At 38.5% G+C, this 23,626-nt stretch overlaps 1 protein-coding gene across 1 annotated transcript; it reads left to right on the forward strand.

Moving 5' to 3' along the window:
• Window positions 1–9,190: 9,190 nt before the first annotated feature.
• LOC112167576 (zinc transporter 1) lies at window positions 9,191–11,174 on the forward strand. Its single transcript, XM_024304615.2, has 3 exons — window positions 9,191–9,859; window positions 10,151–10,300; window positions 10,769–11,174. The coding sequence occupies exons 1-3, from the start codon at window positions 9,251–9,253 to the stop codon at window positions 11,072–11,074; spliced, it is 1,065 nt and encodes a 354-aa protein (XP_024160383.1). The 5' UTR covers window positions 9,191–9,250; the 3' UTR covers window positions 11,075–11,174.
• Window positions 11,175–23,626: the final 12,452 nt, after the last annotated feature.

The raw sequence follows: 23,626 nt of genomic DNA on the forward strand, positions 1-23,626 counted from the left end.
CGACCTCGAGTGCCAACAGTCAGAACTGTGTGCAAAACCGTCGTCAAAGCTATGGTTCACTCTTGCTCTCCCTCTAGGTTCATAAAACAATAAAGCCTTTGAAAACACATGACACATACATATTTTTCAAGAAAAAATGTATTGATACATATGATGTGTGTCAATATTATGTTTAACGTGTCATTATCTTCAGGAAAGAAACAAAAAATCTCTTCTTTTTTTTTTTTTTTAAAGAAATGGTGGTTCTTGTTGAACCTTCAAATTTGCTATTTGGATCTCCCACACTTAGTACACCTCTAATTTACTTTTTAGAATATTTGAAAAGCTAAGTAGACCTCTTTATTTTTACCAAAACACTCTTAAACATGAGATACAATAATATGTTAGGGCTAAATACAAATTACTACCCTGTGATTTAGGTCCAAAATCAATTCAGTCCCTGAACTTCTAATTTCATCAAAAACATCCCTGCACTTTCAATTTTGATCTAATAGGTCCAATTTGTTAGTTTTCCGACAATTGAGTTATTTAACTTGTTAATGTGGCTCATATATGGCTTATGCTTTATGATGTGGTGTCGAGGTGGTCTGCATAGTCAATTTAGGAGTGAGTGCCACTATTAAAAATAAATAGTTTTTCAACAAATAATCCAACTATAACTTGAACCCATAACAGAATATTAATGAATTGAACCTATTAGATCAAAATTGAAAGTGCATGGGTGTTTTTGATGAAATTAGAAGTTCAGGGACTGAATTGATTTTGGACCTAAACCACAGGGTACTAACTAGTATTTAGCCCAATATGTTACTCTACTTTTTATCCATATCTTCAACCATGAGAAGAAGAATGAATCAAAATCACATGATGATTGTTAAGGCATCCAAAACTGCAATTTACAATTATAGACACGAACTGTTCAAGTTGGACAGATTCGGTTCGTTCATTGATTTAATAGAGTTCAATACCTTAACGATCATCAATTTGGCTAAAAATTTGCATAAGTGATCTATACATTAGGACCTAAAAACTGAACTGTTAAGATGTGAATATGTGATCGAAAAGTTGTCAAAATATGAAAATTCATTCCTTAGCTAAGGTAAGGACATCCTTAGCATAGCAAGCCCATATATATATAGGGTCCTTCTAGTGAGGGATTCTTTTTTTTATCTTTTCTAGGGATATGACATTTGACCAACTTTTCGATCATATCTTCGCATCTCAACCGTTCAGTTTTTAGGTCCTAATGTGCAGATCATTTTTGCAAATTTTCAACCAAATTGATTATTGTTAAGGCATTCAAAATGGCGATTTAAGATTATAAGTATGAATGGTTCAAGTTTGACAGATTTGGTTCGTCCATTGATTTAATCTAATTTGATACCTTAACGATCACCATTTTGGCTAAAAATTTGCAAAAAAGATCTATACATTAGGACCTAAAAACTAAACAGTTGAGATGACGGAATGTGATCGAAAAATTGGTCTAATGCCCTATTCCTAGAAAATACCAAAAAAATGGATCCCTTAGTGGAAGGGTCCTCTCTCTGTCTCTCTCTCTCTCTCTCTCTCTCTCTCTCTATATATATATATATATATATATATATATATATTCATTTCTCTCTCTTTGTTCTTATTTGTCCTTAATTGAAAAAAGTTAGAGGTACAAATATCAAATTTAGAGCTCCTCTAAATTTGATATTTGGACCACCACCAACACAAATCATACATTGTAGTTCAAAAGTAATAATATCCAACCGAGACCCTCTCTCTCTAAACACTAGAGAGAGAAAGTACATCTGGAAAAAAAAAAAACCCCCCTCCCCCTTCTCTTTTGCTCAATTTTAATCCCTCTGGATCTAGATTGAAGGCTTAAGAGTTAGGGGGAGGTCCCTTCTCCTTCATCCCTTTCAGCGTCCTCAAGAATCTGCTGCTCTTGTCTCACCTTTGTGGTGTTCTTTTGCTCCCTTTGTGGTATTTTCTGGCTATGTCCAGTTCATTTCTGGCACTATCCAGATCAGGAGAACATTGTTCCTCACCTCTTTTTTTCTTTCTTTCTCAATGTCAATCAATCCCACATATTTTCATATCTTTGTTTACCCAACCCCAAAACAAGTCTTCTCATTTCACTCTCAACCTCCATGACAGCTACTATGGCTGCAATGATAAAGTGCAAGGCACTTACCTAGGGGAGTATGGGTGCTCACGCATGGGTTCGTCACCCCCCATTCTCCATGGTTCTGGTTCTCGGCTCTGGTTCTCCGTCCTCTTTCGGCAGCCACGACTCTTTCTTGGTTTGGGTCTTGATGGTGGAGTATAAGGTTGTTTTGAGGGATCTTCTTCCCTGGGTTGTTGGTTTTCATATGATTTGTGTTCTGGGTTTTGATTGGCATCGGTTATTCAACATGGAACTGCTTGGTGTATTGCTTCCGGTGACACATCGGCGATTCTACATGGTCGGCGGCACTAGGTGGTCTGCAGTAGCTAGGTTTTCTATTTTGGATTGGGCTTGTTCTTTGGGCCTATGCATTAGTTTTTTTACAAGGGTTAATTTCCTTACACTAGCTTTTCTAAGCCCAGTTGAATATTAAGTTTCCTTTTCCTTATTGTTTGTTTGGGCTTGTCCATCAGACTTACTAGTTGGTTTGATTTTCAGCCTTTTAGGCTAGCTTTGGGGCAGATTAATTGATCCCCATTACCAAAATAAAATAAAATTTAGAGGACCAACTAGAACCACCATTATAGAAATCTTATAATTTCTGTCCTATAGCTTATATCCACATGACACATGTAGTTATCTTCACAAAAATTATTCTTGGATAAAACTTTCGACTAATCTTCATCCGCCATTTGTTCTTATCTTCAACTTTTATTGCTACTTATGCTTCATCATTTACGCAGAGTCCTCATTTTACGATCTCCGTTGCTTTCAAAACCTCACTTTCCAATCAACCACTTTGCCACATTACTCGTCATTCCAATGAAAGATTTGAGCAAATGGTTGTTGCAGAGGGGCCATAAAAGAAAATTTAGAAGACCTTGAGCAGATTCTAGCAACAAACTTTCAAGTTGCCATGCACGATCGATAATGGCATAGTACATTTCTTCCGATCCACCTCAAGAATGCAGTTCACCATTAAGTGGTGCCCCAAACGTAAAAAGAAATGGGGAATCGCAGAACTGGTGTATAAATATCATATGAGTCAAACAGAATCAATGCAAAAAGAGTCATAATATGGTCATTGCAGAAGATGTTTGAGCTCATCTAGTGTCAACATATCTGATCCATGGCCCAATAAATGTTGTCTTTCTGGCTAGAATAAACTCAATAAAGGGTCTTCTTCTCATGTAATGCTGTCCCAACATGTAGATTCGATGCTTATATTACATCTTGTTCCAGAAACACTAGAAGTTATAACATTAACAGACTCAAAAAAATGTCGTAAGTAACTGCACATTGTCATCTTAGTCACTCATCAACCCCAAATTCCCTTTCAAACAAACAGACTTCTTTTTCATGTCGTCATATTTACTCTATATGACAACAAAATGTACTGGACTCCATTATAAATCACAACCCAGACCAGAGTCTATAGCACTCTTTACCACTCCTTTACTAGCTGGTACTCTCTCACTCTCTCTCTCTCTCTCCCCCCCACCCCCCCCCCCCCCCCCCCCCCCCACAACTCTTAAAACCATTACAAATGCTCCCTTTATCTTAGCACAATCTTCTTCTTTCCTATCTCTCAATCCCTCAATCAATCAATCTCTTGGTTTCGGCAGAAAGCACATGCTTAGGATCTTGAGAAAGCCCAAGTTCTCAAATTCAAGCCGGTTGCAATAGGTTCAATCTTTAGGGCTACTGCCTTTATAAGCATCGAACTTATTGCAACTAGCTTTGATTTTTGAGTTTGATCACATAAGTTGAGGGTAAGTAGGGCGTTCGGTAGGTTCAAAAAATTATTTATTTTCAACAACATTGCATTCAAAGTTTCCGGCCAATGTAGATTGAATTCTAGACCTTACAAGGCCATGACCAATAAAATCCAAAATTCAATCCAATCGGACCAAATAACAATTATTGTTGTACTGAGTTCTTAGAGTATTTTTAAGGGGAAATGATCATTTACCTAATTTTAGCTTAAAAACTGCCCACTTGCTCCACTAACAGTTTTTTAACCTCATTTACCCAAAACACTCTAAGGGATTATTTTTCTATTACCCAATTAATTCTTTTTTTATTTTTTTTTATTTATTTATTTTTTTTTTTTAGACTTTTTGGCCCTCTCCTTCTTTCTCACTTAGAGAGAGAAGTCATCCTCCACCTTGCTGTGCTCCGGTGACCAGTGGCTGGCCGCGGTCTTCGGCGACCGGAATCCGGCAACCGATGACCTGAATCAGGCGACCGGCCACCGGAATCCGGCTACTGGACTGGTGATCGGATTCCGACGTCTGAATTTATTGCCCCCAAATAATACCCAGTAATCATATTATTGCTCCCCAGTAACCATATTATTGCCTCCCAATAATCATATTATTGCCTCCATTAATCATATTATTGCCTCCATTAATCATATTATTGCCCTCCAGTGAATTGCATAAACTCCCAAAACCATAATGAATACACTACAGTCACAATTGATCAATTTATATGCATATTATTGCCCCTCAATACTCATATTATTGCCTCATAATAGACATGTATAACTACTCAATGAAGTTTTTTTTTCATTCTTCTTTCTTCTTTCCTTATATCCTTCTGCCAAATTTACCAAAAAAAAAAAAACAGCCCAGAAACTATCTTGATGACATCAGCCCAACACCAAGCCATATCGGAGAAGAAAACGCATTCCGAACCGAATCCGACATAGCAACTATCCAAGCCATATCAGAAGAAGAGGAACCACAGATCGGAGAAGAAGAGGAACCACCGGTGGCTGAAGAAGACGACGTAGCCACGACCCGATCCGAATCCGGTGAACGAAACGCAATCGGTCCAACCGAGCAGTCGTTGTCGATGGCGGGTCTGGTATGAGTCAAATGGCAGATGATTATTGGTTTTCGATGGTGGGTCCGGTCTGGGTCGAATGGCAGATGATTCGCTGCTGCTGGGATGCAATCGACCGGCTCGGGTCGGTGGTTGAACGCAGGAGAGGGAGTCGTCAGCGTCTGGGAGGTCGAGGTCAGCTTGTACAGGTGAGATCGAGGTCGTCTCTGGCGGCGGTGTGCAGGTGGACTCGTCGCCAATGCTAGGAGATGATTAGGTGGAGTCTTCGCCGGTGGGCTGGAATCGTCGTTGAGGCCACTGAGATCGTTGGTCGGGCTGGAGTCGTCGTCCTTGTCCTTGTCGGCATCGAGATGGCCGAAGTTAGATGAACTGATGGAGTCTGGGTCAAATCTGGTGTATGGGTATGGATATGTGTATGGCGGAGAGAGAGAGTCTGATAGGAGGAGGAGAGAGAGAGAGGTGTTTGTAGTTTATTAATTAGATTGGGGGTAAAAATGTCACTTGGGTTTAAACTGGCTAAGTGGGAGTAAAAAACTCTCAGTGGAGTAAGTGGTCACGACCACTATTTTTAACAATATTATTCATTTTTTAGTTAAATTTTAGCTAAAATATATAAAAAGTCATTTTAGTAAGTTAATTTTAAAATATGTATGCATCAGTTTTATCTACTTTCGTTAGTTCTGAATTTCTATTTTTTTTTTAAATAAATAAAATAGTTTAAATGTATGTATAAGTTAGACAAAATAACTTTAAAAAATTATTTAAAATAACAAAAAATAATAGAAGAGTTTTAACTCGCTTTCTATATTTATTAGCCAAATAGATAAAAGTTAAAATGAGAAGAAGAAAAAATATGCTCTTTAAAATAATTAAGGAGCCAAAATAAAAATTTGATAAAGATGTCCTAAGTTTGCTTAGTTTTATAGCAAAAATGTGTCAGACCCTTTCTCGCATACCTAGCGCCAGCAACGGTGCTTCACAACCATGGAAGCCCTTGAGGCTTTCTCAACACTGAGCGCTCAAGCACTTGTTTCTAGTGGAGTCCACCGTGACCTCGATAAGGTGCAGCCCACTGCCCTCAACCCCTCAATCCCAAATCGGATCAGATGGATCTGCTTCTATTCTCCGGGACCAAGCGATGGGTGATCGCTGCTTAGGCCGGCGAAGCTGCTCATGGATTCCGATACGGATTTGGGATCTGGGCACTATGTGGTGGTTTCGATGCTTCTTTGCAGATCTGACATTGATGGTGCTGACCGGGATGTTCTGGTTTTCCTCGACATTGGAGGTTGGCGGCGTGATGCTGGCTGCAGTAGTGCGGGGTGGTGCAGTCGCTGCCGGACTTGGCTGCGAAGGATGGCGGTGAGGTGGAGAGGCGACGCAACAAGTCGGGGTTGGCTCCCGGTTTTGGTACATTATGGTGGCACCGGCGGGCAAACGACGCGACGTAGTGCTGGGCTTTGGGTGCCCATAGTGGTTGAGAGGCCCACGGTCATGGGTGTGGACTCTTGGGTGCAGTCATGGCCCATTCTTTTTTCTCAAGCTATTGGGTTTGGGACCCGGGTGGAATGGATGAGGGTATGGGCTTCCTAGACTTCTGGAGGCTTTACCTAATGTCCAGTATTTTAAGTAAGGAGACTGCTGTTATCATGCGCTCGATTGATGTCGCAGATAGGCCAAGTTTTCCATTAGTTTTTAGTTTACTTTTCTTTCCTTGCAGATCAATGGAGAAAATTCTCAATGACTTCAAGGAGTCTTACTTGGGCTACTATACTGTAAACACCTCAATTGCGAGCATTGGCGAGCAGCATAGCCGGTTTTTAATGGACGAGGATAATCTACATCACTTTGTAGTTGCTTTGTTTTCTTATTTCTAGAAAGTGAGCTTCAACTTTGTAATCGAACAACCATTCCAACGAAATATGGTCTGTTCTGCCTTACATCAATATAACCTTAGTAGGTCAATTTATGCTCCTGTGAATGTTCAGGATGCCCCTATAAACGATTGTAACCATCGTTGAGAATCAATATAAGTTTTATTTTATTCAAACAAAAAGTTTGCTTAGTTTTAAAAATTAAAATAAATATTCAATGAATATGCACCGAATTATTACATAATTTTTTTTTATAACATTTCGCTGAAGTTTTTAAATTCTTTAATACCATTGGACCAAAATAACCTAAACAACAAGTTTGGGATTCGAAAATTTGATGAAGACCAACAAGTTCCACCGAGTTGAGTGAGTTTTGAATGGTCTTACGTTCTAGTGCCAATCATATCATTGAAATTATTTTAATCACAAAGTCAAAAATATGATCAAACAATGAAAGAAAATTAAGTCTACGATGTAATTTGGACCTTCCATCATGAATTATATGTAAACCGGCCCCCCTAAAAGTTGTCAGGTCACAATGGGTGGAGGTTCTGCACGGCATTGAAGTCCAAGTTCCTGATCTCTCCTTTCTAGTCTAAAGTGGCCAGAATATAGCATAAGAATAACAGGAAAACTCATATTTTGGGAAAGGAAAAGAAAGTCTAATTTAATTGAAAGAAATGTTTAGAGATGTCTGCTCCGTCCAATGGCTTTGTGTATTTGTGTTATAGGCCTTTTTGGGTAGACTAAAGATCTTCCCATATCAACTTTCTCAGTATGTATAATAACCATTTAGGTTAGAATAGTGTTGCAAGAACTAGTATAGGATGTGATGCTTTCATTTGCTAGTATTTTTGACGCAACTTCTAACTTTTTTTTTTAGTTTTGTATATTGAAGAATAAATCTTGTTTTCTGATAATAGATTTTGAAATGCCACAAGCTAGTATGCACTGATATTATTTTCTATTGTTTGGTCTAAAATAAATATGGGCCTATATTCTAGTGATTATTCTTAGTAGTTCTATGATTATTAGACAACATTATTCCTTAAACTCGAAAGCAAGACATTGTGTTATTGAGAGCGTACTGAAGTTTCTTTTAAGACATTTTGTTGGACGCACTATTTCTACCCTAAAGAAGAGCAAAATGGATAAAGTTGGGGGCACCGTGGCTCAAAGAGAAACACATTGATACAGTGTCGAACTCTATTTCTGTTTCAAACGTATATTGACACAACCAAAGCTCATTATCTTTATGATTAGTTAAATTATTAATATAATAAGACAATGATTGTGAAAATTTTGTATTGCATTCTTTACAGTTTTGTTGATGCGGAACATAGAAAAAGGTAGTGGGCGATTAAACTCCTCGCCTGTGAAATAGAATCTTTTCCTAAAATTAACAAACCCCAAGCTTTGCATTTGAATTCTAGTATGTTTCATGTCTCTCAAATACAATTTCATTGTTCTCATATTTTTCGAGAAGGAAGTCAAGTTACAGATGCTCTGACAAATGTCAGTTTAAATTCTTCAAATTTGGGTTATTGGGATTCAGTCCCCCATTTTTTTGTGGACCTTTTTTCATCAAGATCAACTTGGCTTACCTTATTTTCATTTTCTTCACTAAGTTTTATTCATTCAATGCTACACGCCTCCAAAGCTCCTTATTGTTATGCAGGTCGTTTGTTTTTTTATTTGCTGACACTTTATTTAGAGATCAAAAAATGTTGTACTAAAGTTTCGATCAGTTAATAACATGGTACTTGCCCCTGCCAATACCCAAAGTGATGATAAGATCATAAGAGTAGGAATACTGTCACACTAGAATGGACCACACAAATAGGAATTCCTTTTCCAACTTTGCTATTATAAATTCTTTATGTGGGTCATTTGTTTTTTATTTGGTGACACTTTGTTTAGGGATCCCCAAAAAAAAAAAAAAAAACGCCACCAAAGCTCCTTATTCTAGTGACACTCTCTCTTTCTAATAAATGGAGGTCTGCTCCTTTTGATTAAATTTTTTTTTTTTTAGCTCATGCATGCGCCAATCCAAGATGGGTTGCCAATTAGTGCCTCAACTTCCTTTTTCTCCTACAACAATAAGTACTTTAGTTCCAAGTAGATCCTAGTCATTGTTCGATCATTAAGATTTTAAAGCCTAATTAAATCCCTAACCTTTTTAGTAACACACAATGTCGTCATTTGGCTTCATTAACCACACACTTGGCTATCCCACTTCACCTTTCTAACAATGGAATTCAATTCCATGTCGCCATTTTTACACCAAACCCTTTGCTTTCCCAAACCCTCCTACATATACGTAGTAAGCAATAGACCATTTCATCAAACACCTTCTTTACTGAAAGCCATGAGAAAGCTTACTCTATCTTCCACTCTTCTTCTTCTTTTGCTGTTCGTCCCCATCTTGGTTTCTGCAGAATGTACCCGCAGTGATGAATCCCAAGGCCGCGACAAGGGGGAGGCTCTCAAGTTCAAGCTAGTTGCAATAAGTTCAATCCTCATAGCCAGTGCTATTGGTGTCTGTCTCCCAATGTTGGGCAAGAAAATCCCAACTTTGCGTCCTGAAAATGATATTTTCTTCATGATCAAAGCCTTTGCAGCCGGTGTGATACTAGCCACCGGGTTCATCCATGTCTTGCCGGATGCATTTGAAAGCTTAACAAGCCCCTGCCTCAGCCAAAGGCCATGGGGGGATTTCCCGTTCACCGGCTTCATTGCAATGCTTTCGGCTATAGGGACGATGATGATCGACACCTTTGCTACTAGCTATTATAGAAGATCACATTTCAATAAAGCACTGCCAGTGAAAGATGACCAAGAAATGAATGGCGTGCATGATGGTCATGTTCATGTTCATACTCATGCCACACATGGCCACGCCCATGGATCGGACGCGATAGTCTTGGAGGATTCATCGTCTTCTTTCGAGCTCGTCAGGCGACGAATAATATCACAGGTAGAATTGCTTAGCAATTTAGTTGGCTATATTCAATATTTTGGAGGTATATTTTGTTGGGTAGGTTCAATCTGTTCTTTCCTGTTTCCTCTGTTTCTATTAGTATTTATCTGATTCAAGAAACAGAAGCCTACTGACTCCATGAAAAAGGATTCCAGAACTTCTGCTCTATTCTCTTTGGTTTTCATGTTTTATATGATGATGACCAATCTTCATTGGTTATGAACTAAATTCCATTCATTTCTCATATTGTTTATGTGTGCTAATTTCATTTTCTTGGTCTTTTTGTAGGTCCTGGAGCTTGGGATTGTGGTTCATTCTGTAATCATTGGAGTATCTTTAGGTGCCTCTCAGAGTCCCAAGACAATCAAGCCTCTAGTTGCAGCGCTGACATTCCATCAATTTTTTGAAGGCATGGGCCTTGGCGGTTGCATCTGCCAGGTATTTTCAATCTCCTCCGAAGATGATTTATCCAATAATTATCCTATCATTTTAAACATATCATCATCCTTCATATGTGATATGCAAGATTATGATGCAAGAAATCTTTTCTATGCTTACCAACCGTAAGTGTTCTTAGTTCTTACCAATGCACATAGAAATTTTTAGTGCTCAAAAGTGCAGAGACCTTATAGGCTCAACATATTTTGGCCAATATTCGTATGTCTTGCTTATCTTTGTAGGGTCCAATTGTATTTCATGGTACTGTACCCACCTCACTTCAGTCTACAGAGTCTCACATCAGTGATCAGTGCACCATTTGTTGAAAGTCAAAACATTAGTCTCAGTGCAGTGGATGTCGTTTCATTCAGTCTGATCCTATGTTTGTATTTCTTAGGTTATTATTGTGTTTAACTGTTTATGTCCACAGTTACGTTGTTAAATGCTCAATTTTAATTGTTCGTGCAGGCTAACTTCAAGTCGAAGGCCATTGCAACTATGGTACTTTTCTTCTCCCTCACCACCCCAATTGGAATAGCTGTTGGAATGGGGGTGTCAAGTTTTTACAAGGAGAATAGCAGTGCTGCTCTGATTGTGGAAGGAGCATTCAACTCTGCTTCAGCTGGGATCCTAATCTACATGGCTCTGGTTGACCTTCTAGCAGCTGACTTTATGAATCCTAGAATGCAGAGTAACCTTAGGATCCAGCTTGGGGCTAATCTTTCACTTGTTTTAGGGTCAGGATGTATGTCTCTCTTGGCCAAATGGGCATGAATGCTTAAATGCAATTAGGGCTAGATGCCTAGATGGATGGTACATGGATTGAAGGGAATATGTCCCCTCTTAGGCTTCTCTATGAATTCTCATTTTGAAATCTTGTGGGGAACTTGGCATTTGCCCATTATGTCACTGAATCAACCCAATGCTTTCACTCGTGTCAAAGTTTAAAGACTTAAAGGCATATAACAGCTATTTTAATTCAATAACATAGGAAAATGTATAGCTTAATCTAGTTTAAAATGATAGAGTTGCACACTTGCACATGTTTAGGGAGAAAAGGTTTTAAAATAGGATTCTCCACACTCACAATAAATATATATAAGCACCGAAATTATAATTTAATAAAAATGTGAAGAATATGCGTTCACATCTCATTAAAATGCTCCCAACCGACAATTTATGAGGTCATCATCCAATTATGTCAATATCATTTGTAAAGTAATATTTTTGAAGATTTTATAACTATAAAGTATAAATTCTATAGATTGTCACATATCACTTCAAATTTCAATCCTCCCACGTTTTGTTTTGTGTCAACATAAATCCACTCATAACTTCTAAAATGAATTGTTAGCAAATTCCTTACAATGGACATACCTAACAAATTTTCAGGATGTTTTAGCTTCCTTCAATATCTTATTGAATTTACAAATTATTCTTTATCAATTTTTTCATAAATTTTTTACTTATGGCCACTAGAAAATAATAACATTTTAAAGGAGAAGTCACATATGGCGAACTATATGTATTCAAAATCACACAGTATATATTATTCAAAAATAAATAAATCACACAGTATATATAAAAACGTAGCTGAGTTAATATGTCACACTAGTATGTGACAAGAAAGATGGGATTGGTTGGGTTAAGATTAACTCGGATGGTGCTTGGAAGCATGAGAAGGGTGTTGGAGGTTTTGATGCTATTTTTCATGACTTCAAAGGTCGTGTTCTTGGTGCTTTTGCTCTCAACACTGACATTCCTAGTTCTATAGCAGTGGAGGTTAATTATGGCAGTTATAACGGCTATTGAACTTACTTGGGTAAATTATTGGAAACACATTTGGTTAGATGTTGACTCGTCACTTGTGCTAGACTACCTATGTTCTTCTTTGCTTATACATTGGCAACTTCGTGTTCATTGGCTTAATTGTTTAAGTTGCATCTTAAATAGGACATTTCGGTCTTCTCATATTTTCTGAAAAAAAAATAATAATAACAGATGCTTTGACTAATTACGGTACGTTATTAACTTAACTAATTTGGTGGGATGTGCCTCCTCTTGTTTTATTATATTGTAATAGTGATCTTTTGAGGAAGACTCACTTTCGATTTTTCTAGTTTGGTCACCCTCACTTGTTATTCTCTTTTTCTTTGGTTAGTCAATCTAGTGTAGGTGTTAGGGAGGTTTTTTTGGATAACGAAAGTCATTCATTAAGGGACAAGGCCCAAGGAGCCCAGGAATAACTGAAAGGGAGAATAACTCGTCCACGCCGGACATACAAACAGGAAAGTCTTTCTGGGTTTCTAGACAATTACCCATCGCTCCATTGGAGGAGGGCAAGGTAATCCATCAATCCTCAACACACCAGTCAAAGATGGTGGTGGCTGGTTAGCCCATCGCAGAGGAACCACCGAATGGCAAGCGAAGCTGCATTGTGAGCAGCTCCATTCGCTTCACGGGGAACCCAGTCCCAAGAGGAACAATCAAAGAAGGTGCAGCGCCTCCTTATCTGAGAGCAAAGCTTCGGATTCAGCTATTGCCGCCGAAGAGCAAGTAGCTGGGATAGCAGAGCTACCAAGGGAGGATCCCAAATGGTCTCTAATGATGACTCCCAGTCCAGCCGAATTCGGGGCTACCCAAGCTGCATCACAGTTAACCTTTGTAAAATTGCTCCTCTGTTTCACTCCTCTTTCAGGGGAAAAAAAAAGGAAAAAAAAAGATGGGATTGGTCGGTAGTTGGTTGACTTGACCTGGTTCATACAAACATCGAAGTATCGAACCCACCAATTTGAGGTTCGATGGTTGACTTTGCTCTTTCTCAGGTTGACAATCTCAACGTTCTCTGGGACTTGCTCCAAAGGCCCTTCTTCATTCCAAACAAAAACTACCCATTTTCTCTATCACCTTGATCACACTTTCTCAGTTTGTCAGTTCTCAGAGTCGCAATACCATATTCTAGTCGCCGAGTCCATTAACCTGGTGAGTTTCTTGATCACTGTCTCACTTTGTTTCTGACTTTCTCTTAGCGTTTTATGAGTTGGGGATTGGATTGTCTATATGCTTCCTGTTATCTGCTGAATCTGTTGAAATACGAGTTTGTGAAATTTGTCCAAGTTTGCTGAGGAATTGGTGATGAATATTACTAATATCAATGAACTTCCTTACGTTTTATTGGGTGAAATCATTTCTCGACTTGCTTGCTATAAATTAATTTTTCAATGCAAGTGTGTGTCCAAGCGTTGGTGTACTTTCATCTCCGAACCTTATTTCATTGGCCGTTTTCTCCGTGTCCAAATTGATAAACAAATCCCAACAATGGCCACTCTGATAAACATTAGAGGGGAGGAATTACATGACAGAATGTCTTCCTTGTCATCCTCGATGCGGCTAACTCAGTTGTTGAAAAGACTCGTGAGTTTCCACGGTTTCAAAGTAGAGCCAATTGTTGTAGCCACTTATAATGACTTAGTTCTGTGCTGTGCACCTCTTAATAATCAAAGTAATTACTACATCTGCAATCCGTACACCATGCAATGGGTGGCTCTGCCTCCCCCACCTACTCAGTTTCCGGTTACAGCAAAAGTAGTGGGAATCATCTGTGATACTCCGTATTATAACTACTATAAGGAAGACGCAGGGAAGAGGCAGATCATACAGCTTAATGCGGACTACAAGTGCAAAGTTATCAGACTTCTTAGCTCTTATGAGTATCCTAAGAACTACAAGTGCAAGGTGGAGATCTTCTCTTCCGAGACCGGTGAATGGAGCGAGACAGTTATAATTTCCCCTAAACCTTGGTATCATATCTATAGCAGTATTGCTCACAATGGAGTGTTGTATCACTTGTGTCAATCAACTGATTCTAGGACCTGTCTTGCTGGGTTGGATCCTTTCATGATAATGAACAAAATCACGAACAGTACTACTGGCAATGGTGTTGATCATTATAAATGTTGTCATGTAGAAATGGATACAACCGTGGTAGGCGGCTTCAGTGGAGATTACTGTGTTGTCAGTGAACGGTCTCTGCGGATTTCCTACTTTGACTGGGATACATTCAGTGTATATGTTTGGGACTTAAAAGAAGCAGAAGAAGAAGAATGTCACGCTGAGGTGGTCATAGAAGGAACTGGAAAACTGTGTTGGAAACACACGGGGGTTTTTTCACTAGACCGAGATATAGCTCCAGATGAATCATCAGTATCAGTGTTTGAGCTGATAGCTATCGATCCAAATAATGATGATATATTGTATCTAAATATTAATGGAGACCTTGTGATGAGCAATATTCAAACAAGAAAGTGGTCCGTACTAGTTAGAGAGAGTCAAATCATCGATTCTCACTTCTTCCAGTTACAGCTCCCACTGTGGCCAACACCAATTCCTAAACTACCACAGCATGCCAATGGTGGAGGAACTAGCAGCTAGCTAACTAGCGAAAATATTACAACAATTGAAGTACTATATATCTAATTAAACTTCGTATTATCAAAATTATATGGATGATGATAGATGTTGATCAACAGTGATTTAAGTGTTTCTTATTGTTGTTTGTTGTGTATGTGAGGAGCACTTCCAAGTTTGAATTATTATATATGCAATCACCGGATATTTATTCATGTGCTCAATTTATTTACTTCGTCATGAATTGGTATGCCACGATCATTACGTGCTTTGACCCTAATAAATCTGCTAGGTTTCACATGTAAATAACGTACTTCAATTCATCCCAAAATCTTTTTCAGCAGCTAGTAAATTGTACAGCGATAATAAGCTTACCCCGGCGCCCTAAGCTACTTATAGTCAAGATGATCTATATCCATAAGCGCTTAGGTCTAGGTTCCATAGGTAGGGTATTATGACGCAGTCGGAAAGTAACCCTAGGTTTACAAGTAATAAACCTAAAACAAGGATTCTGGAGTCCACCAGAAATAAATGAGAAAACTTTCAATTTGATTGATAATATGATAAGAGATAGGTTCTGCAGCCGTTTAAGGTTGCTTATATATGAGAAAAGGAACTCGGACTAACAATGAAACCCTAAAGCCCACGGGTAAAAACAAAACAAATCCAAAACAAACTAGAAAACCGAAAATTTTGAAAAATAGTAAATTGCAGTGTTGAGGCCCTAAACGACCCCGAAAGCCTGAAAAAGACCACACATCGTGGCAAAGCAACGAGTTTTGTTCCTGGCGTTGTTCCCTTTCCGGAAAGGTATAGCAATTACTATTCGGACATCGAATGTCAAAGTTGCAGCAAACCGGGTTTTCCTCCTTTTCCATGATCGAGTTGTTCTTCAATTCTTATCGCCATTCGCTCTACATTAGTCTCCTCCACCTCCGAAAAACTCGACCCCGAGCTCTCTTCAGGATAAAGAACATCATCTTCACGAAACTCATGCAGATCAGCAACATTAAAGGTGTTAGAAATGCCCATGGAATCAGGAAGTGCAACAACATAAACATTGTCGTACGTTGATCTTCTTCAACACCTTAAAAGGTCCATATTTTCTTGGCTTCAATCAGACAACCACTACACCAAAATAGCTTTATTGAATTATGGAGAAGCTAATATATATTTGTACTCAAAAACTCTAGTGGGTCACGGGACCCACTAGGCCCCTAGGTGGCTCCGCCCCTGGACTGATACCCCTTCACTTCTAATCCAGAAGTGACTTCTTCCATGAGGAATTGTTTTCTGATACAGATGTGACCACCAAGAGGACAAGGTTTGATATCGATGAAATTGCTTAAATGTAAGTTGACGTTTTCATTGGTGCATATATGCCTGAATTTTGGCAGTGGCGAAGCCAGAAATTTTAGTTTGCTGGGGCACAAAAAAAAATATTTAAAAAAAAATTGTATATGTAATCTATATATTACAACGGTACGTAATTTTCTTCGACGAGATTTCATTGGTGTGCAAACCACATGAAAAGTATAGAAAAGAGAGCTAGAAGAAGCCTATAGTACGTATATTAGTATTGTATTGTATGGAGATTTTATAGGTATTATATATTAGTATTGTATTGTATGGAGATTTGTATATTGTCCCTTTTATATACAAAAAAAAAAAAAAAGTACGTATATTAGTATTGTCTTGTATGGAGATTTCATAGGTATTATACATTAGTATTGTATTGTATGGAGATTTGTATATTATCCCTTTTATATACAAAAACAAAAAACAAAAAGAAGAAGAAAAACAAAGTAAAATATACAGCAAGAGTCGAACCAGGGACCTGGTGTCCACAAACAAAGCTGCTAGGCCACTCTGCCAAATTGACCAATAGTAATCTATGTAATCTAAGTTGTATTTGTATCAATCTCAGTGGGGCACGAGACCCACTAGGCCCCTATGTGGCTCCGCCTTTGTACGTTGGGGCGTCGGAATTGTTGTGACTTATGAGAAACAACACAGGAGAAGTTCGATCAGATAGTTAGAGTTGTTCCTTACTATAGCTCGTATTTCTTCTCTCTTAGCTAGTCATGTAGATCTTGCGATCTTATTCGGGCTGCAATTAGCTATTTGGAGTGTGATTTCCCTTTATGTTGGTTGCATTGTTTGAGTATTAGATAAACTATAATAGTGTTATCGAGTGAACCTAACATCATACGAAATCATGAGTTTTTATAACTTTAAACATATAATTAAGGACCTCATGAATGCATACTTGAAATCATGTATGTACCAGCTAGCTCATACATGCATATATAAGAATGGTTTACATACAGACCGGCTGGAGTTGTGTGTGAAGATCAACGATTTCAACATAAAAATTTGTATATCAAATTAGAGACACAACAACATATAGAATATAAGTTGGTGATTTAAAGTAGTACCGAAGTTTTTTAAGATAAAACTCTACACTTGTTTATTGTAGATAAAATTATACACTGATCTATAAGTTAAATGGGAATGAATTATTTCATAACGTTTTGAAAACGTATGAACAACATATGCTAAAGAAAATTCATACAAGCATGTAATGTTTGAACAAAGACAATTCCGATCCATAGCATGATAGTCTAGCAATCCAATTGAATGATAATCGTACCTTTTCATCCAAAAATAAAAAAATAAAACAATAATAGCGTAGTGATGATATGGGCCCTATATAACCTCATACTGATGATACATTGGTGTGCATGTGTGCTTGTATATACGTTCACATGGCCTTTTATTTTTTATTTATTTTTTTATTTTTTTATTTTATTGAGAAATATGTTCACATAGCCTGAACAAGGAACGATCCCTAAAACAAGTAACATGCATTCATGCAAAAACCGCAAAACGGTTCTGTAAAATTGAAGACTATGCCTCCTTACGAAAGTGATCTAATTTGTCGTTTTGAATTTGCTTCTCCATGCAGGAACATTTTTGTTGGATAATACATTAGTACATTATCTAAATTGTTGTATTATATATCCAACAATAATGCGGATACATAACAGCATGTTTAAGGAAATAGGATGTGAGAGATTGTAGAGAGAACTGTGTGTTCCACTATTGATAATAGGAGCCCTATATATAGGAATTACAAAGTACATATATATTTTAATGATACAAGGAAAACTATTCAGAATATGACTCATATATATTCTAATGATACAAGGAAAACTATTCAGAATAGGACTAGGAATTCTAGAATTTTATCTCCTATTACAATCATAGAACTACTCCTAGTTTGATTACGCACACAAATGTCAATATTTTTCAACACTCCCCCTTATGCCGCTCAAACTTGGTGGTGACGCTTCATCCGTTGCCTCATTAAAAACCTTGCTTGAGTGAAAAACCCTGTGAGACAAAAACAAGCTCGAGGAGGAGAAAAAGAGTGCAACACGTCCTTCACTCTTTGAGATCGAATATGTAGACATCATACCTCCCCCTGATGTCGATATCTCCCCCTGATTGCTACAATCATGGGAGTTTGGATAACTTTCTCAATCTGATGCTCTTTACATGCTTCTCGAAAGTGGATTTAGGTAACAACTTAGTGAATAAGTCCGCTACATTATCCTCTAATCGGATTTGATTCACTTCAATCTTTTAGGAGTGATTATTGCTGCTAATTATAAAAGAAGTTAGTGATATATGCTTGGTGTTGTCGCCCTTAATGAAACTTAACTTCATTTGTTTAATACAAGTTGCATTATCCTCATAAATGCATGGAGGTTCATCCATGGTAGACTTCAAACCACAAGTTCCTCGAATATGTCTAATTACAGACCTTAGCCATATGCATTCACGCACGGCTTCATGTAGAGCAATAATCTATGCATGCATGATTTAAGGAAGTAGCAACAAGGGTCTGTTTTGTAGACCTCCAAGATATCGTAGTGCTTCCCATGGTAAAGACATAACTCGTTTGGGAGCGACTTTTGTGAGGGTCAGATAGATATCCTACATCAGCAAAACCCATCAAAACATCATAGTCATTTTGATAGAGGGGAGGAGGAGAACGTCGACCACCATAAACGGTGGCAGTGTCGGCGGCAGCTACATGGCCTACAGCCATTCCATGGACGGCGCCACTTTGGCTAATGAGGTCCGAGCTCATTCTTCAATCATTCCTTTTCTCTCTGTAGGGATTAAACAAGCTATATCTATCGTACCTTTTAATTATCGAAAGATTGTCTTTACACCAATTCAATTGCGTTTGGCGCAGAGCTACATCTAGCCAACAAGTTCATAACAAATGAAGTGTCTGGTCTTGTATTGTGTTAAGTACAATAATGCGCCCATTGTACTTAAATATGGCACTTCGGCCTCTAACACGTCTTCGTCATCATCCCTGGGACAAAACGTATCCCTTTTTAGGGTCAAGACTACGAACGGCCATGGGAGTGCATCTTGACTTTATCAAAATACCAAAGCATTCATTGACACAGTATACAAGTTCAAAATCTAAACAAAACCATGTTCTCCCAAGGTCTTTAATCTCAAACTCAGATTTCAAGTGTTCAGCGGTTTTCCTTAACTCTCATGGGTTCCAATTATTTTTATCAACATAAACCACAACAATTGCAAATCCAGAACTTGTAATCGAAACGTGCAGGCATAGTTCATCATATCCATTCCCAATCAAGTAGTCACTTTAGTGAGCGTTTCAACCTCATTGCAAACGCACTCCGTGGTCTAGAGCCACTTGACTTGGGTAAATGAAGTTCACAAGAACCTTCATTATCTTTCGTAACTAGAACCCCAAAAAGATATGTAGTGACCACATTTGTAAGCTGCATGTTCAGTTATTCGGAAACTACCAAATTGACAAGGTAGTGGAGTGCAATGACATCCATTATGAGAGAATATGTCTTCTCGTAGTTGATTCCAGGGCGTTTTATGAGAAGCCTAACGCCATAAGGCGAGCCATCTCTTTTTCTCATCACGCTATCTAACGAAGACCTATTAATGTCAACAGGTTTTATGTTAGGAGGTGTTGGCATCTCAGGCCTGAAATCCTTCCTCTTCGTTAGTAAATCAAATTCAACCTGAATCGTTTCTTTCCATTTAGGCCAATCCGCTCTTCGTTGATATTTTTGAACAGAGCAAGGTTCGATGTCATTGATCTAAAAAATCTCACGTCCTCATGTACACTAGTGTAGTTTATAGAGATCTCTATATTCTTAGGAATTGGTCATAACATTGAGGCGTCCCCAACAATGTCTCTTGGACATAACCACAATTCAGAATATTCTCATGAGACGGATTTTGAGTATCAATGATCAATGGATCAATTTGTGCCAAACTCGCTCTCTTCCTAGGGTGAGAATCCATCGAATCTATGGGTTTCCAACACTCTCTAGCGAAACCCACGGCCTGTGATGCCACTATGCCACCATCCATGGTGGTGGTGCCGTGCCTATCTCCTCTAGGTGGCGCCATGTCCTGTTGTGAGAACATCAATCCTTGCAAACATGTTTGCAGTAGGTATATATGATGTCGTCACTTTTAGGGGATCGAGATGAGACATAGTGGGGACAGACCACTATAATTCATGTCGTTCCTATTGAACGTTGACGTTCTAATCTCTCCCTAATGACAGGAAGACTGTCTCATCAAAGTGACAATCCGCAAATCTAGCGGAAAAGAGATCGCCTGTCAAGGGTTCTACATAGCGGACTTATAGATGGAGATTTATATCCGACACAAATATGTATGCATTCGTTGCTAACGACCTATTTTGATGCGCTGTGGCAGCACGATTGGCACATAAATCGCACACTAAAATATGTGTAAGTACGAGATATTAGACTCGTACCCAGTCACCAGCTGTAACGCAAAAAGTTGAGTGGAGATGGGTCGTAGACGAATTAGCATAGCTGCATGCGATATTGCATAACCCCAATCAGAAATATTGGTGCGCATTTACCAATGTCCGGGCTACCATTATAGTTGTTTAATGGTGGCTTTTCCGCGAGACCATTAGGGTGTGTACATGGGAATATGATTTCTAATATCAATCCCCAATTATATGCATTAGTCATCGAAAATTTTTGATGTAAACTCTCTAACATTATCAAGTCGAACTGACTGAATGAGATGATCCGGGTAGTGAGCCCGTAGCCATATGATCTGGGCTAGGAATTTATCATAAGTAGCATTATGAGTGAACGATAGCGCGACACATGACCAGCGTGTCCGCACATCAACCAACACCATAAAACATCTAAGCAGTCCGCAAGTTGGTTGAATCGATCCACAAAATCCGCTTGGATTCTATGTAAGAATGGAATTACTTCTTTAGTGTCCTTTGCATAGGATGGTCTCGATCCTAAAGAGCAGACTTTACAGAATGAAAGACGGGCTTTAGAAGCGACCAATGAGGATTTTGGTTAAGCCATGAAGTCACAATTGACTTTAGAAATAGAAAGAGGAGTTGAATTAGGGTTCTTGGCTTCAAAGCCAACTGATGGCTGCAGGGGGTAGGCAGCGCCGGCCATTGTGGCCGGTCCAGCATGGTGGCGGCGTTGTGGAGCGTAGGGGTGTGCCATGCTTCTCCTCGAATAAATTTTTGATTCTTACTTCTCTTCGTTCTAAAGAATGGATGTCCGTGTGAAGTTTTTAGTATTACAGATCATATCATGACCTGGGTGTCCCAAAAAATCATGTCAAAGCGTATATGTGTCGATATCTCAAAGGTCATCTCTTATGACGTCATTGGACATAATTACTTGAATAGTGGTTACATATAACCTACTAGAGTGACACATAAGTTTCTCTAAGACTCGTCTATGTCCGTAGTCATTAGAGGTGATGAAAATGAACTCTTGTCCATTCTCACAATGTGTTTCCACATGAAAACCATTGGCTCTTATATCTTTGAAATAATAAAGTTCGAATTTAAGATATGTCCAAGACATGAAATAGAATAATCGATACTTTATTAATAATAGACAATGATTGCATCAAAGTTTCTGGACAAAAATCTAATCCAAAATAAAGATCAAACTGTAGACAAATCGTAGTCACTCAATCCTTTCGGTAACTCCAGTTAAACATGACCAGGATAGTAAGAAGAGATGTCGTGGAGCAAAGCTCGCTTAAGTATCACTAATCTCAACTAGTTTCCTAGACATCATACTTAATTGGGTGAGCCTGGTGAAAAAGAGTTAAGACAATTGTCATTTATTGATTTAAGGCATAATTGCCATTACATAATTCTTGGAAAATAAAAGACTATACGAAAAATCTGCGACATTTTATCTTCATCGCCAGATTTAAAGTCCTCCATAACTCGATGTTTTGATCACCATTGATCAGATACTCCATAAAACATAATGTGGAGGATACTCTCTTGATTAGGCGTATTGACACAATATACATGGTCGCTAGGACCATTGGCATTAGAATAGTGTTACCATGGCCAAAAGTGGCGCCATGTGGTCCAACCTCTATACCCTCAAAGTCATGACTCATTTGGTCATGTATTCGCCAATTTTGGCGATTACCTTCTTGAGCATGTTGATCATATGGATCATATTGTCCATGGCGACTTCTTCTACCCATTGAACAGTGCTCATGGTAGCCATCTTGAGGCCTACCATATTCTCTATTCACAAATTCGTGGTTGTGCCTTTCAACACAAGCCATTGCTCCAATTAGCTGATGGAGATTTGTGATCTGTTCTTCGTTTGATTAAGATTTGATAGAATTCAGAGAATCTTAATTCACTGACGGGGAAGGTAGTTAGGGTTTTCTCAATCAATTATTCTTCTGTGATAGTTTTTCCACAGGCATGCATCAATCTGATGAGGAGAGCTTCCGAACAATATTCCATAACTATTTAGAGAAGCGGAGATTATTCCGTCGTGCTTCTAAGTTTGGAAGATGGTGAATGTTTACTAAAATGTTCACAAAGCGCTACCCAAAGGTTTTTAATGCTATCCTCATTCATGTACTCAAACTGGAGTGTCATCTCTATGTGGTGCTTCATCAGGTAAGTACCCTAGAATTATCTATCTCAGTTTGAGAGTCTTGAGCGGTTCCTTTAGAACATGGCTCTTGGATTGTAGGCAATAAATCAAGGGTAATTAGGTGGAGCTCAACATTATGAGCCCACATGAAATATCCCGTGCCAGTAGAATCCAATGGAGTAAAATCGAGCTCGTTCAAGTTTGACATCCTGAAAAGGAGAAACAAGAACAGATTAGTTTCGGAGTCAATGCTTCCACGAAAACTAATATTAAGATTTCCGAGCCTTAATGCTACCAAGAAATCGATTTCCAAGAAATTTGGATTAGACCGAAACAATGATATTTGTATGGTCAAAATCGATGCTTACGAACACTCTTAGTCCGAAGTCTACGAATGCTCTTAGTTTGTATAAATCAATGCTTACGAACGCTCTTAATCATAAGTCTACGAACGCTCTTAGTTTGTATAGCGTGAATCCCCAAGATTCCGCTTTTAACTCACGTTACAGAAAGGTGGGATGTAGAAGAAGGGAGGTTGCAAGTCCCTGAAGAAAAACAAGATAAAATTAAAGTGCGGAAAGTAGGAACTTTAATGAAAATACTTACTTGGATTTCTTTTTTTTTTCTTCTTCTTGGTCTTGATCTTGAACTTGAAGATGATGTAGGAGGAGGAGGACTTGTGGCGATGGAAGTGGTGCGCACGGCCAAGGATGGTGCGTATGGGTTCCTAGGGTTTGGTGTTACGCAGCAGGATGCTCTGCAGAAAAATTTTGGCTTTTGATTTCAGGCCGGGTTAGGGCTCGTGCTGATTACGTGTTTAAGAAAATAGGATGCAAGATAGATTGTAGAGAGAATTGTGTGTTCCACTATTGATAATAGGAGCTCTATATATAGGGATTACAAA

The sequence above is a fragment of the Rosa chinensis genome, chromosome 5 (assembly GCF_002994745.2).
Source record: "Rosa chinensis cultivar Old Blush chromosome 5, RchiOBHm-V2, whole genome shotgun sequence".
Lineage (NCBI taxonomy): Eukaryota > Viridiplantae > Streptophyta > Magnoliopsida > Rosales > Rosaceae > Rosa > Rosa chinensis.